The sequence below is a fragment of the Berghia stephanieae genome, chromosome 2 (assembly GCF_034508935.2).
Source record: "Berghia stephanieae isolate SIO BIC M18660-M18661 chromosome 2, UCSD_Bste_1.3, whole genome shotgun sequence".
Lineage (NCBI taxonomy): Eukaryota > Metazoa > Mollusca > Gastropoda > Nudibranchia > Aeolidiidae > Berghia > Berghia stephanieae.
In genome coordinates, this window is record NC_088361.1 from 38,119,182 (window position 1) to 38,134,427 (window position 15,246).

At 37.0% G+C, this 15,246-nt stretch overlaps 1 protein-coding gene across 1 annotated transcript; it reads left to right on the forward strand.

The window, feature by feature from the left end:
* Nucleotides 1-3,254: 3,254 nt before the first annotated feature.
* On the forward strand, nucleotides 3,255-14,323 carry LOC144964831 (kelch-like protein 40). The gene is made up of 4 exons (XM_078899488.1): nucleotides 3,255-3,311; nucleotides 4,840-5,054; nucleotides 6,216-6,378; nucleotides 8,185-14,323. The coding sequence occupies exons 2-4, from the start codon at nucleotides 4,873-4,875 to the stop codon at nucleotides 9,670-9,672; spliced, it is 1,833 nt and encodes a 610-aa protein (XP_078755614.1). The 5' UTR covers nucleotides 3,255-3,311; nucleotides 4,840-4,872; the 3' UTR covers nucleotides 9,673-14,323.
* The last annotated feature ends 923 nt before the right edge of the window (nucleotides 14,324-15,246 follow it).

Genomic DNA, 15,246 nt, shown 5'->3' on the forward strand with positions numbered 1-15,246 from the left:
ATAATAATAATAATAATATATACTTTACTCATCCAAAAAAAATGGAAATTCGTTTACAGACGTGGCATGCATAAAAATTACAATAATTGTCATAATAATGTGCACAATAACACCTTCAATCTAATTCATCCATGGCAAATTCGGAGGAGTATATTATAATGAGCAGGTATTGGGGCGTGGCTATATTGGTTGATTTGGTGTCCGGCACCGCATCCATCTTTTAAAAATGGATTACAGTATTTTAAAAAATATTAATAAAACTGAGAAATGGTATATACCGCTTCTTACTTATACTTTTTTTTCTTTCTTTTGTATTTACAAATATAACATGTTTTAAGTGATTTTCCTCTGATTCTGGCACCACCTTATACTGTAAGCATGCCACGCCACTGAGCAGGTATTGATCGACGCAAGCAGTCCCTTGAAAACAATGCCATAGACCAATTTATTCAGGACACAGCATGACACCACAGAATACATAGGAAACAAAAATATCCCAACTCTGCCATAGCCTGCTGTGGGTGCCAACGTGAATCAAACTAAACGCTACTTGGATCCTCATAAAACGGACAGTAAAAGGAAAAGAAATCTCACTTAATACAGGTTAGAATATGATGTCTTATTCGAATCATTGGGAGTCCCAATAGCTCAATTGGTAAAGCACTCACTTCACACGGGTGAAGTTGGGGAGGGGGGGGGGGGGGGAGGGATTGCTGGGCCTGTTAGAGCTGATGGAAGGCACTTTACAATAGACTAGAGTCTAATCAGGAGGGTAGCAAGCAATAATTGCTATTGTCCGTTTTACGCTATAGAAACCGGGATAAGCTCCGGTTCCACGGACCTAATGGCTCTGAAGCACTTTTTTTTCGAATTACTCGCGGAAATATGAAGTGTGTTTTCTGATGACTACATCCAAATATTGGTATTGACTCATCCAGGCGACTGAGAATCACACAAATTTATCATGTAAATGTCTCTTTCTTGTGGGAAATATTATGTGAGAAATACTTTAAAAGCAATGTCACCTAACATTTCCTTTGAACGAAATGGCTTTGCATTCACCGCAAAGATAAAGTCATCCTCTTTTCTGTGAAAATTTGTTTATGACTATCGTGCCCATAATAGTGGAATAAAATAAATATGAAGGCCGCTTTTTGAACATAAATAATTTAAAACATTTTTTAAAAATAGATTGATTTGGCAACAGTCGACTTGTACTTATTGGCAGGCCTGATAGCTGAAAACCACAATGTTGTGGGCTCATTGTTGCAAATGAAATACTTTCAAACCAACGCAAATTATTGTCGAATATACACCAACAATGTTAAATCAAGCCCATTATTGGGTTAGATTATTTGACCTGCTAAAATGTGCACCTAGGCCACAGTGGCTAGCTTATATCATTTATATTAATTATTTGTTCTTACCTCGTTTTAAAAAAAAATATTTTCATATGTAAAAAAACGAGGTGAGAACAAATAATTAATAATTCGCTCCAAGAATGTGTCGAGCACTCTCTCTCTCTCTCTCTCTCTCTCTCTCTCTATATATATATATATATATATATATATATATATATATATATATATATATATATCAAACATAACATAACATAACATAACATATGGTATAGGGCATAGGATAAAATCCCCTGAATGCCCTTAATATTAATAGTAATGCCATGCCATAACTCTACTGTACTGATTAAAGATTACAATAATGATACACGTGGTAAAGATAGTATTTCAACTTAAATGTACTCATGTATATGTGGTGTACAAACATATATCTTTAACCGTGACATGCAAAGCACACACACACACGCACACACACACACACACACACACACGCGCGCGCGCGCGCGCGCGCGGAAGATAACCATAATAATATAGAAAACGGTAAGGGCTGCCTGAAGCCGGTGATCGTAAAATACTAACGAAAGAGTGAAAATGGAAAGGCTTCGTATGGGAACAAAACAGACAATGGGCGTTTCGGGTACAAACCCTTCGTCAGCACAACAAAACACAATTAAACGTGGAAAACAAATAAAATATAATGAAAAATAACTTGTATCGTCTGTACTCAATGGTGCTTGCAGTATGAATGAAATGTTAGCGTGGCGTGGGTAGAGGATAGGGTGCCCCAGAGGGGTGATCTAATTGATAAGCAAAGGTCAGCGTCAGGGAACAGAACTTTCCAGACTATAATGGAAGATAAAAGACATATTAGTAGTAGTAGTAGTAGTAGTAGTAGTAGTAGTAGTAGTAGTAGTAGTAGTAGTAGTAGTAGTAGTAATAGTAGTAGTAGTAGTAGTAGCAGCAGTAGTAGTAGTAGTTGTAGTAGTAGTAGTAGTAGTAGTAGTAGTAGTAGTAGTAGTAGTAGTAGTAGTAGTAGTAGTAGTAGTAGTAGTAGTAGTCTGGAAAGTTCTGTTCCCTGACGCTGACCTTTGCTTATCAATTAGATCACCCCCCTGGGGCACCCTATCCTCTACCCACGCCACGCTAACATTTCATTCATACTGCAACCACCATTGAGTACAGACGATACAAGTTATTTTTCATTATATTTTATTTGTTTTCCACGTTTATTTGTGTATTGTTGTGCTGACGAAGGGTTTGTACCCGAAACGTCCATTGTCTGTTTTGTTCCCATACGAAGCCTCACCCTTTCGTTCATAATAATATAATAATGCATAATATATACATACAAGATTGAAAGCCATGTCAACAGCAGTGCAAACAAGTATTATTCGTCATATATATATAAATATATAAAGTAAATTTTAGGAGATATAAGTTATAAGACAAAGAAGTCCTGAGAAGGATCGGAATAAAATCACCAATTCTTCTTCAAACTGTAAAGAAATTGAAACTGAACTATTTTGGCCACACGACTCGCCACGAATCATTAGAAAAGCACATTCTGCAGACAAGGGTAGACGGCAAGAGAGGAAGAGGTAGACCAACAAGAAGCTGGGAACAAGATATATGTGAATGGCTGGGAATGACAACAACTCAAGCAAGTAGACTGGCGGAAAACCGCAATCTGTTTCGCAAGAAAGTTCGGGAAGCAACGTCCTACGCAGGATCACCTGACTAGATGATGATAAGACATGAACAGGAATATTAAGCCCAAGTAATATTATTAGTAACAACGTCAGCATAATGTCGATCTCGAGAAATATCCCATTTCTAAGAAATAAGGGGAATTACTCTTAAATTTTTGGGTTTATTGTTTCCATTTTCGGTAGTATTCTCAAACACTATGACTATGAGGCATGGAGGCAAGCTCACGGCAATTACTTAAATTATGTAAAGTATCTTTTATCCGTTCCTTTAACACTATTTATGTCAGCAATATATTAAGTTTATATCAATTTACAGTTAAGTTTTTAGACGACGTCTACAATTAAATGTAAGTGACCAAAACTTTTGTAATTCATCAGTAACTGAATAGAGTTTGGGCCTTGGAATGCACCTTGAGATAAAGCAGATGCATCTTTTAATTTAAACTGTTTTAAAAGGCAGGACTTACGCTTTTACGATCTTCAATTTTCGACCGTAATCTTTTACTAATACGATGACAATGTAGCACGGAAAATACTTCTCTCCAGAGAGCAGATAGGACACATATTATTTGCACATTCACATATTTGCGCGTCTGATTGTCAAACGCTAATAAAATTATAGTTAAAAGAAAAAAAAAATTGAGATTTTATATATCACAATGTCCACTAAACGTGCTCATAGGTTTACAAGTGGTCCCGAGCCAACAGCATCACCTGTTGGGGATATTACGGGGGAGAAGGTTGGGGGGGGGGGGGTTGGACAGAGATAATGCTGTGTTAACGGCAAGGAACTCATTTTACACCTGAGTATGGTGAGAGAATGTGAGTGAAGAGCCTTTTCCAAGAACTCAACTATGCACCGCTCAAAGTGAGACTCGAACCCAGGTCCTTTTGATCCAAAGGCGTGTCATACCACTAGACCACATAGCCGCACAAATGGCTTGATTTAACATTGTTGTAATGGACAATATTTTACGTTAGTTTGAGAGTACATCAAAGAGCCTATAACAATTTGGGTTATCAAAAAGCAAATAAGCACATGCCTTTTTTTACATGTTGCTCGTGTTGTTGGTGGTCAGGGACCCTTTGTAAAGCGTGTTGAGTACGTTTAGTGGATACCGCAATATAAAAGCTAAAAAAAGCTCATGTTTAGATAGGAAGATCAGAGACAGTAATTAGGTATACCACAAACCTGGAAGTGCTGCTGAGAGAAAAATTGTAAAAAAAATAAATTACATTTACAATTGGTTTGAGAGCTTTTTCATCACTCGAGTGACAATTTGTTGATGTCAAAACAATGTGGATAATTCTTAGGACCTTTCGTGAATAAATTCACAAAGAACTGAACAAGTGAGTATGAATGGTGCCAGACAAAGCAAGAAAGAAAAATGCAAGAAAAAAATCATCCCAAAAAATCAGTCGACTTTGACTGGGAATCGAACCTCTGACCTCCTGATTACTGGTCAGACAGTGGAAGATTGGATTAACCCAGACATCAGTAGCAGTGCAGCGCCGCAAATTGAGCTCGGGCGAGGTGACTTGCTCAAGGTCACACAGCGCAGTGGCGGGTGATAGAACTCATAGAACTCGGTACCTTTCGGGTGCGAAGCAAAGACCATACCGCTGAGTCATGCTGCCCATAACAAATCAACAAATAACGTTTCTGAGCTGTAATTTAAAAAAAAAAAAAGGATATGGTTAATGATTCCATTGGAGCATTCCGTTTTTAAAGTCAGCTGGCCTCTACTCTCTTTTCTTTACTCTTCAAACAGATTAATATCTGGGTCATCTGAAGCCCTCAATCTATGATCGTCGAGATGACAACTACACTACAAGGAGGTCTGAGGGATTCTCAACAAAAAGCCTTGGTTGAAGGTTTGCTAAATCTGTATGAAGACCAAATTCTATGTGACACAACTGTGGAAGCAGAGAATAAACAATTTAAAGTCCACAAAAGTGTATTGGTTGCATGCAGTCCATATTTCAAGTAAGTCATGGCTGTTTCAGTAAGTCTCTCCCAGCCTGCTCAACCCAATTGTTAGCTTGTTACTACTACTACTACTACTACTACTACTACTTCTACTCCGTAGCCTCAGTTACATAAGGACATTTATAGCATTGGGTGCAATTTAGAAATCAAATTAAAAATAGGATTAGCAGAGGGGGCATTCAAATTCAAGAACTTGTGCAATATAATGATGAATGTCACCCCTCTCTCATAACACAAAAGAAAATGCTAAAAATGTGCATGGGCAGAAATGTGGACAATTGATAAGACATGCAAAGAGATTAGAAGCAGCAGAGATACAGATTTATACAGTACAGTTCGCGAACAACTCCTTCGGATGCAACAGGAGCTCCGTTGCAATGGGAGATTTTAAAATACCTGTTCTACAACTTATATAATTGATATGAATCATTCATGGCTATAACAGTGTAATATTTATTTTAACATGAATTATGCCTAGAGTGAGGGGTGTACGACTTATGACTGATTAGGTAACTGTGACTAATGAGAAGTGAGTGTTTTATTCAATATGAAGCCTGAGGCTGACTTTTTTTTATCATTGGGATGGTGCGCTACTTACATTTTGAAGTGCAGTTATTGGTAAGTGGCTATCAGTGACGGGATTGGGATGGGTGGAAATCATAGGAAAGGAAAATGATAGAATTTAACTGTTACACTGTTTCAATTCACCTTTTGTTCTATGGTGATGGTGGGGAGAAGTTAGAGGAATGGAAGCCACAGTCACGTCTGATTTATTTACTTTTACTTAGGGAGATAACTCAAAATGTGTTCCTTGCATTTTTTATTTCCTTCATTATTGGCTCCCATTCAATAACGTATGCATGGTATAATGGGACTCGGATACAACAGGGATTTCTTGCTAGTCCCACAATCCCCGTCATATTCGATTTCCACTGTATAAGAATCTATCATTATTACAAGAAACGAGTGAAACTTACAGTTACAGCAAAACCTTTTAAATACTGACAATTGAAATTCATAGGGCACACCATGACAGGCAAACATTTTAAAATCTGTGTATTTTTCTCATTAAAAAGCAAAATTTCCAAGGTTACAATGACAAATACTTTAATTTCTTTTGTTTTGGTTTTATCCCCTCCCCCCTCCAACTTTCGTCAGGGCAATGTTTGCTTTTGAATCCGGAGGCACAGAAAAAGTAATTGCTTTACATAATATGACTGCACCTGTTTTACAAGACGTCATCCGGTTTATGTACAGTGGAGATATTGATGTGAATGATGATAATGTGCAAGCCCTCATTTCAGCTGCCAACATGTTGCAGGTGTTCACCTTTTATTCTTCTTAATCTAATTTTTATACCAAAAAAATGTGTTCCACAGCCTCAGTCTATTTTTTTCAGCTTCAATAACAAGGTGTTATGTGCTATGTGGTCTTGGGGTATGACACTCGCTTTCGGATTGGAAGGTCCCCGGTTTAAGCCTCGCTCGGCACATAGTTGAGTCCTTGGAAAAGGCTCTTCACTCCCATTCTCTCACTGTACTCAGGTGTAAACCGAGTACCTGGCCATTGACAGCGTTGTCCCTGTCAGAAAAAAATTATAATATCGCCTAACAGGCGTCATGTTTCGTTCTACATGTTACGTGTTGCTGTTGGTCAGGGACCCCTTGTAAAGCGCTTTGAGTACATTTAGTGGATATTGCGCTATATAAAAGCTCAATTTAAAAAAAAAAATTTTAAGGTGTATACAATTGACCTGTAGATTTTTGTCCAATCAAAACACAGTATTTGTGACACACCCTCAAAGCAATTGGATAAACATAGGTTTACAAACAATAGAGAGAATGAAGTCAACGTCCCTCTGCTCTTTGTTCAGTGATTAGTTCTTACTAGATTCCCTCATTCCGGCTTTAACTTTAAATATTTAAGGTTTTACATAGTTGTGTGTTGAGTGTGTCTATATTTTAGTTAAACGCGCACCATAAACAGTAATACCTGTTTAGGTTGCTTAGTTTAGCTATCACTGCCATTGTTTACTGAATGATAAATAACAATGTGAAATTGAATGTAAACTTCAATTTAATTACGAAAACAGATAGAGTGGCCGTTTCGGGTTTCCCCTTTATCAACAAACAGGATGAATGAAACACTACAGATGAATGAGATGATGTGGAGTGACCAAGATCGATCCCGAGTGAGATCGAGATTTTTTTTCTGGAAACCCAGCAGATTTGGAAGCTGGTTCTGTTAGAGCTGGTGGAAAGTACTTTGTGATAGACTGGCGTCCTAGTCAAAGGATAGAAAACAATTGCTATGGTTGTTTCACTCTATTGAAACCGGGATAAACTCCAGCTCCATGAGGCTAATGGCCCTGAAGCACTACTTAATATCATACGACGAGGACCAAGAAATGAGAGTATGCTCCATTTTGCACATTTGATTTGAAATATGAAATTGAAAAATTTAGGAGCAGGTGCTGGTAAAGCGCTATTATAATTATTTTTTCAGAGACAACACTCTTACTGACCAGGATTTCATTTTACACTCCAAGTATGATGAGAAGATAAGTACAGAGTTTTATCTAAGGACTCAACTTTGTGCTGACCACAGCACAATTTAAACCTTTCATCTACAAGTTGCATGCCAGTGATCATTATACGAAAATTGATTTTGAAAATATCAAAGTTACAAATTAGGGAGCAGGCACTTAGTGTAAGATAAAGATCTGAAAAAGTGTGAATGAAACGCTTCTTACACATATTTTCAGATCTTTAAAGACTGATTTAATGACAGATTTTAAAACAAGTTAAAACAAGAAGATGATGATGATCATCATCATAATTATCATTATTTTTATTATTATTATTATTTTTGTTTATTATTATTATTATTATTATTATTATTATTACTATTATTATTATTATTATTATTATTATTATTATTATTATTATTATTATTATTATTATTATTACTATTATTATTATTATTATTATATTGTTATTATTATTTTTATTATTAACTATTATTATTATTATTATTATTATTATTATTATTACCATTATTTTTATATTTATTTGAGTTGTTATTGCTATTATTATTATTATAATCATTATTATTTTCTATTTTACAGATTGAACCATTACTCAACTTTTGCATTGAGTACATGTCTGGTGCTCTTTGTGTTGAAAACTGCCTTGAAGTCCTTATGTTTGCTGATTTTATGTGCCTGCCATTATTGAAAGGGAAAGCTGAAAGTTATGTTTTAGAGAATTTCTCAGATTTATATCTGACCCATCAATTTTGCATGCTGGACCTTTCGTCTCTCTCAACACTTTTGAAGTCTGATGACTTGAACATCGCAAATGAAAAAACTGTGTTTGAAGCCATTATAATTTGGATAAAACATGATCTGGAAACGAGGAAGAAGGATTTGTTTCCATTATTTTTATGCATCAGATTTTCACTGATTCAATCAGACTACATAGAAAAGACTGTTTTACAAAATATTTTGGTCTCAGAGAATGACATATGTTCCCATCTTTTGAAAAGATTGCCCAATTTCCAAAAAGAAGGACAGCCAAGTCCATTCAACACAAATGCACGACTTGGAATGTTCATGAAAGACATGCTGATTTTCTCTGGTGGTGCATTTTGCTTCAACGACAGAGCTTTTACTTGTGTAGACCTTGATACTTACAAATGTTACTATAGTATTGAGCCTCATCCTTCGTTTGATTTCAAATTCAAATTAGATTTGTACAGACTTGTAGTAACACCCCAAAATGAAATATTTTGTATCGGTGGTATATTCTACGATGATTACCATTTTCAAAGGGAGGGTGGTAAAGCATCAAATGCTTTATTACAGTATGAGCAAAAAAATAAGGTATGGATTGCAAAGCCACACATGCCTACTGGGAAATGTGGCTTTTCTGTGACTTGTTTTGAAGGGAAGATTTACGTTTTTGGGGGATTTCAGCAGTACCCTAGACATCCTCCAACAGATGAAACTTGGTGCTATGACACTGAAATGGAATCATGGAATGAATTTGACACTATGCCTCTGAAACTTGCTCTGCAAGCATCTGTGACAGTCAAAGATTCTGCTTTTCTTTTTGGTGGTCAAGACGAAGAGTGCCAGTGTTTGCCTATTGTTTTACAATACAGATATAGGACAAATCAATGGGCACTGCTGGATTCAAATATACCTACATCTATTGCACAGGCTACAGCCATTAACTACAAGGATAAAATATACTTGTTGGGTGGGATAACGAGTCACGGATACATTAGCAATGTTTTTCAATTTGATCCAGAGCGACCGAGATGGACTTTTTGTGCAGATTTTCCAAAGCACAGAAAATTGTTATCAGTTGTTGGAGTAAGGAACTATATTTATGTGTGTGGAGGGGTCAAACATGTGCATTCAAGAGCTGGTATTTCTAGGAGAGGAATTACTGTAGAAAATAAGGACTTATATCGATATGACATTGATAATGATGTTTGGACTAAAGAATCCCGACATGTGGAGCTCAGTAACTGTTATTCCTGTAACGTAGCCTCTGTCAATATCAAATTTCTTACAGAGAGTAAGAGGATTGAAAGTAATGCAGAATAAGAAACTGAAAAAATGTAATACGAGATCCATTTTTTATTCTAATCCAAACCAATGATTATTTTTGCTTGTAAATCATCTTATTACCCACTCCCACGCCTCGTTCTGAAAAAAGTCCACGAAAATAAAGGGGAGGCAAGAGAAAATCAGCTGATCGTTAAAATAGTAACAGAAAAGTGGAGGTGCTCGGCAATGAATGCAAGAAAGACATTTAAAACGCCGTAAAAAGTGTTTAAAAATCACTTAATGTTATAATTACGATCCATAACAACCTGTCAAATTCACATATGTAAGATGCCAAGCCAAAATTAATGATATAATAATAAAGAACATGTTTGACCGGTGGTCCGTTGACTACACATGCATACGAGTACCAGAAATATTTTGTAAATAATGGTAGACAATATAATGTGTAAGTTTCAAAGCAAATGCAACCACAAATAACATCAAAGAACAATGTGGAACTAATGTTTTAATTTCATAAAACCAAACGCATATTTTCTGCCCCCGATATTGAACGTTTTGTTAGTATGTATCGTACAAACAACATTCGTTTAGACAGGTTGTCGGGATTCTAGCACCAGTTTTATTTGGGCAACCATGATTGGGATTTCATTGAACGCACTTATTATTATTACTATTATTATTATTATTATTATTATTATTATTATTATTATATAATAATAATAATAATAATAATAATAATAATATTATTAAATTGACTGATTAAATGAGTACACGAGGCTGAGTTGTGAACGACTACTTGGTTCCGACATTCTGATCCCAGTGTCATTCATGTTCACCGTACCGTGTTACTGTCTATACACTACACTACATTGTTAGTGACTGGTCATGCCTTTTTTGTTTGTATGTTTTACGCAAGCTTAATAAAAATTAAATTGACTGATTAAACGAATAAGTGAGGCAGAGTTGCGAACGACTCATAGTCATAGGTTCCGACATTCCGACCCCAATGTCAGTGTCAGTCATGTTCACCATACTGTGTTACTGTCTACACACTACACTGCATTGTGAGTGACTGGTCATGCCTTTTTTGTTTGTATGTTTCTTTTAATATGGGTCAATCTACAAAGAATAATAATAGAAATGTTCAAAACAAAAACTTGATTCACTATTACATGCCTGTAATGAAGTGCTTTCCACAAACCGTCTGGGTGGGGATCCTGATCTCCCATAGCGGGCAGGGAGGTACATACTGTGTCTTCTATCCCCTTATATCTGTTATCCAACATGCTTTCTGTCTTTGTCTAGGAATGAGATTACTCGGTTTTGTCCTGGCACTGGCCGGAATCCTAGCTGGGAGGGAAACAGTCAAATGCATAGTTATTGTTTTGGGAGATGATATTTTTTTCCTTGTAAATCATCTCTCTGTTATGCATTGTTATTTTTATTTTGAATGTATAATGTAGGCATTTGAGTGTGTTCCTCTTTGTTGGATTTTGTGCTTGTGTCTGGATGAGACTTGTAGGTGATTTCAAACTAAGTACATTGGTGGTATGCTCTTGGAATCTACATCTGATCCCTATTTGTTCCCAATTCCCCTTTGTCTTACTTTTTCTTGGGTGCTTTAATTGTAATTCTAGAACTTTTTACTATCCCATTTTCTTCCTTTTTATTGGCGCTGATATAACCTAAATGTGTTGCAAGCGCCGTAAAACCCTTAAAAACAATAAAAACAAACAACAAACCGTGAGCTAGAATGATGGTGGAGGTAATGACAACCATGTGGGGTTTGTTATTGTTTTCCTGCCTCCGTCAACCCGCGCATCCAGTTGCGCACCCACACTGAATCTGACCCATGGGCAGAAATCTCATGTCTATCACCTAATAATTTAGATTTTATACTTCATATTTGGGATTTTTATTTATTCTACAAATATATGTTTCATTTTCGGTGAATTTCTGAGGGAGGCATTAAAAAAAAAACACAAGATACTGGTTACATTTCTCCTATCCTCCATTTCATATTACGCTATTATCTAGTCCTGTTGTGTTGCTTTTTCAGGACACATAAGTTTTTCATTGTTAAAAAGGGGAAAAAAAACCTCCCAAACCAAATAATGACCAGTAACTTTCATGCTTTAGACTTTGGCAGTCGTATTATCAACAATCGACAAAGAAGGAATGCAACATTTATTTCGAGACATAATACATGTAAATGTAATCCTAACTGTACGTATTGTATATTTCGAAATTTCAGAGTGCAATTTGCTGTGATATATTTAATTTGTTATCGTGACCCTCCCCTTTAATTTAATATTTCCAATGTATGAATGTGCTTTGACAGTTAGAAAATTCTATTAATTGATGTTTATGGAATAGTTAGTAAGAAAGAAATAGATAGTAAATGAAATGATATCTAAAGTGAAATATTTATACCACCCAGTCCAAGGTCAAAGAGTATTTGGGCGATGTGAGAAATTCCCCTGCAGGCAAAGGAACTGTTGTTATTCTGAGCTGGTGGGTTCTTCATTGTTCCACACTCATTTGCCCTTTTCATATGGCTTTGTTTCCTTATTATGGAAAGAAACTATTTGATTTTGCCTGGGCCTTGTTGGGAGATTGATAATCTTTTTGTAAAAAATTATATATTATATTTTTTGTAAACATCCTTGTATTATTTTTACTTGGTTGATATGTACAATTGGCTTTTTGAGATGGTAGCAAACGAGACGGATGGATTGCTCTTTAATCTATTTCTGCTCTCTTCGTCTTCCTTTTTGTGGGATGTTTTTAGTAAGTTATGTCAGCTTTTCTTCATCTTCCATTTTTTATGGGGCGAAAATGACAAAAAAATGTTGCAAGCGCTGTAAAAACACTAAAAACAAAACAAATACTTATATATATTCAATTTTACATTTTTATTTATTTTTTTAAAATGTTTATTTATTGCCATTTTGCCGTCCTTGCCATTTTTTTTAGGTTAGCACTATAGTTTTACTTAAATATAACGCTGGCTGCTGAGGGTATATCAGATCCAAACCATATAGAAATCTTCACTCACTTCCAAGAAAATATAAAATGTGGACCCCACTTACCTAGTCAACCTCTATTATTTTATTCGTAATTAATTTATAGAACCTATTGTTCTGGGTGAGGTTCCTGACCTCCCATAGTGGGCAGGGAGGTACAGTAGAACATGAAAGTAACGTACTCGGAAATAGCGAGAACTCGGAAATAGCGAGTAAAATCTAAATCCCCGTTTTTTCCCCTTATTTGAGTCAATAAAATGAGCATGAAAGTAGCGAGTATGAAAAAGAGGTCAACTCGGAAATAACGAGCATTTCCTGCCCCAGCCTAGGACTGAACGAAGTAAAGCAAAACCAGAGACAATGGCAATTTAAATATTTTTAGCCTAGCCTCTTTTCTTTTCTTATTTTTCGTTACGAGTAATATTACATAGTAGCCTAGTCTGTAGTAGTAGGGCTACATAATAGGCGAAACAAATTTGGGTGAGGGTTGGGTTTGTGTGCTTGTGTGTGTATTGGGGGTGGGGGTCAATTATTCACCCAATGTGGTGCCACTGCGACGCGCGAGGTAAGCACATGTCACCATGCCTCACTTCGCAGCATCGGTCAGCGAGTAGCATTCGTTAACGAACGACACGATCAGCGAGAGAGGGGAGTGTGGAACCATTATTTCAATGGGTCAGTGATTGAGTGATGCGCTTGCTTACCTCATCAAACATGCCAAGTGCATACAAACACTCGCGCGCACACGCACACACGCACTTCTATGTTCTTGTTTTTTTTTCAAGTCATGATTTTACTTGAAAAAAAAACACAAAAATAAAAACAAAACAACAAAAAACCAAGCATTCTGCCACTTCTGTGAAGAAATTGAAATAGGGGCGACGGCTTTTACTCAAATTACACACTGAGGGGAATAACCAGCAATATTATAACCTTTCCTGGCAACTCGGGAATAGCGAGAACTCGGAAATAGAGAGTAATCAGGAGTGGACCCGTCGAACTCGCTATTTCCGAGTTCTACTGTACTTGTTGTGTATTCTATCCCCTATATCTGTTTTCCAACTTGCTTTCTGTCTTTGTCTTGGACATTGGAATGAGATTACTTGGTTTAGTCCAGGCCCTGGCCGGATACCCTGGCTTGGAGGGAGATAGTCAAATGTATAGTTAAGAGTTTTGGGAGATGATATTTTTTTCCTTGTAAATCATCTCTCTGTTATGTCCTGTATTATGTTTTGTTTACGTATTATATATGATTTGTAAACATTTGAGTGTATTCCTCTTAGCGGAGACATGTGCTTGTGTTTGGGTGAGACATTTAGGTGATCTCAAACTAAGTACTTTGATAGTGTGCTCTTGGAATCTACATGTTTCCTATTTGAACCAATTCCCCTTTGTCTTACCTTTTCTTGGGTGCTTTAATTGTAATTCTAGAACTTGTTACTATCCCATTTTCTTCCTTTTAACTGGCGCTAATATTATGACCTCAATGATATGTGTTGCAAGCGCTGTAAAACCCTTAAAAACAAAGCAAACATAGAACCCATTGTTAAAGATTATTAAACAATTTAATAGATAGTCTTTCTCCCTATATTTATTGATTGAGAGAGAGAGAGAGAGAGAGAGAGAGAGAGAGAGAGAGAGAGAGAGAGAGAGAGAGAGAGAGAGAGAGAGAGAGAGAGAGAGAGAGAGAGAGAGAGAAGGAGAAGGAGAAAAGGGGAAGAGGAGGAGGAGGAGGAGAGGAAGAGAGAGAAAGGAGAGAGAGAGAGAGGAGAGAGAGAGAGGAAGAGAGAGAGGAGAGAGAGAGAGAGAGAGAGAGAGAGAGAGGAGAGAGAGAGAGAGAGAGAGAGGAGAGAGAGAGAGAGAGAGAGAGAGAGAGAGAGAGAGAGAGAGAGAGAGAGAGAGAGAGAGAGAGAGAGAGAGAGAGAGAGAGAGAGAGAGAGAGAGAGAGAGAGAGAGAGAGAGAGAGAGAGAGAGAGAGAGAAAAGAGAGAGAGAGAGAAGAGAGAGAGGAGAGAGAGAGAGGAGAGAGAGAGAGAGAGAGAGAGAGGAGAGAGAGAGGAGAGAGAGAGGAGAGAGAGAAGAGAGAGAGAGAGGAGAGAGAGAGAGAGGAGAGAGAGAGAGGAGAGGAGGAGAGAGAGAGGAGAGAGAGAGGAGAGAGAGGGAGAGAGAAGAGAGAGAGAGAGAGAGGAGAGAAGAGGAGAGAGAGAGAGAGAGGAGAGAAGAAGAGGGAGAGAGAGAGAGAGAGAGAGGAGAGAGAGAGAGAGAGAGAGAGAGAGGAGAGAGGAGAGAGAGAGAGAGGAGAGAGAGAAGAGGAGAGAGAGAGAGAGAGAGAGAGAGAGAGAGAGAGAGAGAGAGAGAGAGAGAGACTGACTGACTTTTTGCAGGCCATATTATCATTTTGCAGCTTTTGCATTAAACTATCAATCTATCAATAAACCAAAAAACTCTTGCGTTCTCAATGGTGTTTGTTTTCAAGTGTGGCACAATAGAAGGAAAATCTATTTTCAACAGTCCATATCCCATATGATGCGATGCAGTGACAAGGGGAAAATATACCAAATTTTGAATTTTTTTGAACTGAAATG

Coding starts and splice junctions, on each gene's coding strand:
- LOC144964831 (XM_078899488.1), top strand. CDS start 4,873: ATGATCGTCGAGATGACAACTACACTACAAGGAGGTCTGAGGGATTCT. Junction 5,055..6,215: donor GCATGCAGTCCATATTTCAA/GTAAGTCATGGC, acceptor AACTTTCGTCAG/GGCAATGTTTGCTTTTGAAT. Junction 6,379..8,184: donor CAGCTGCCAACATGTTGCAG/GTGTTCACCTTT, acceptor TCTATTTTACAG/ATTGAACCATTACTCAACTT.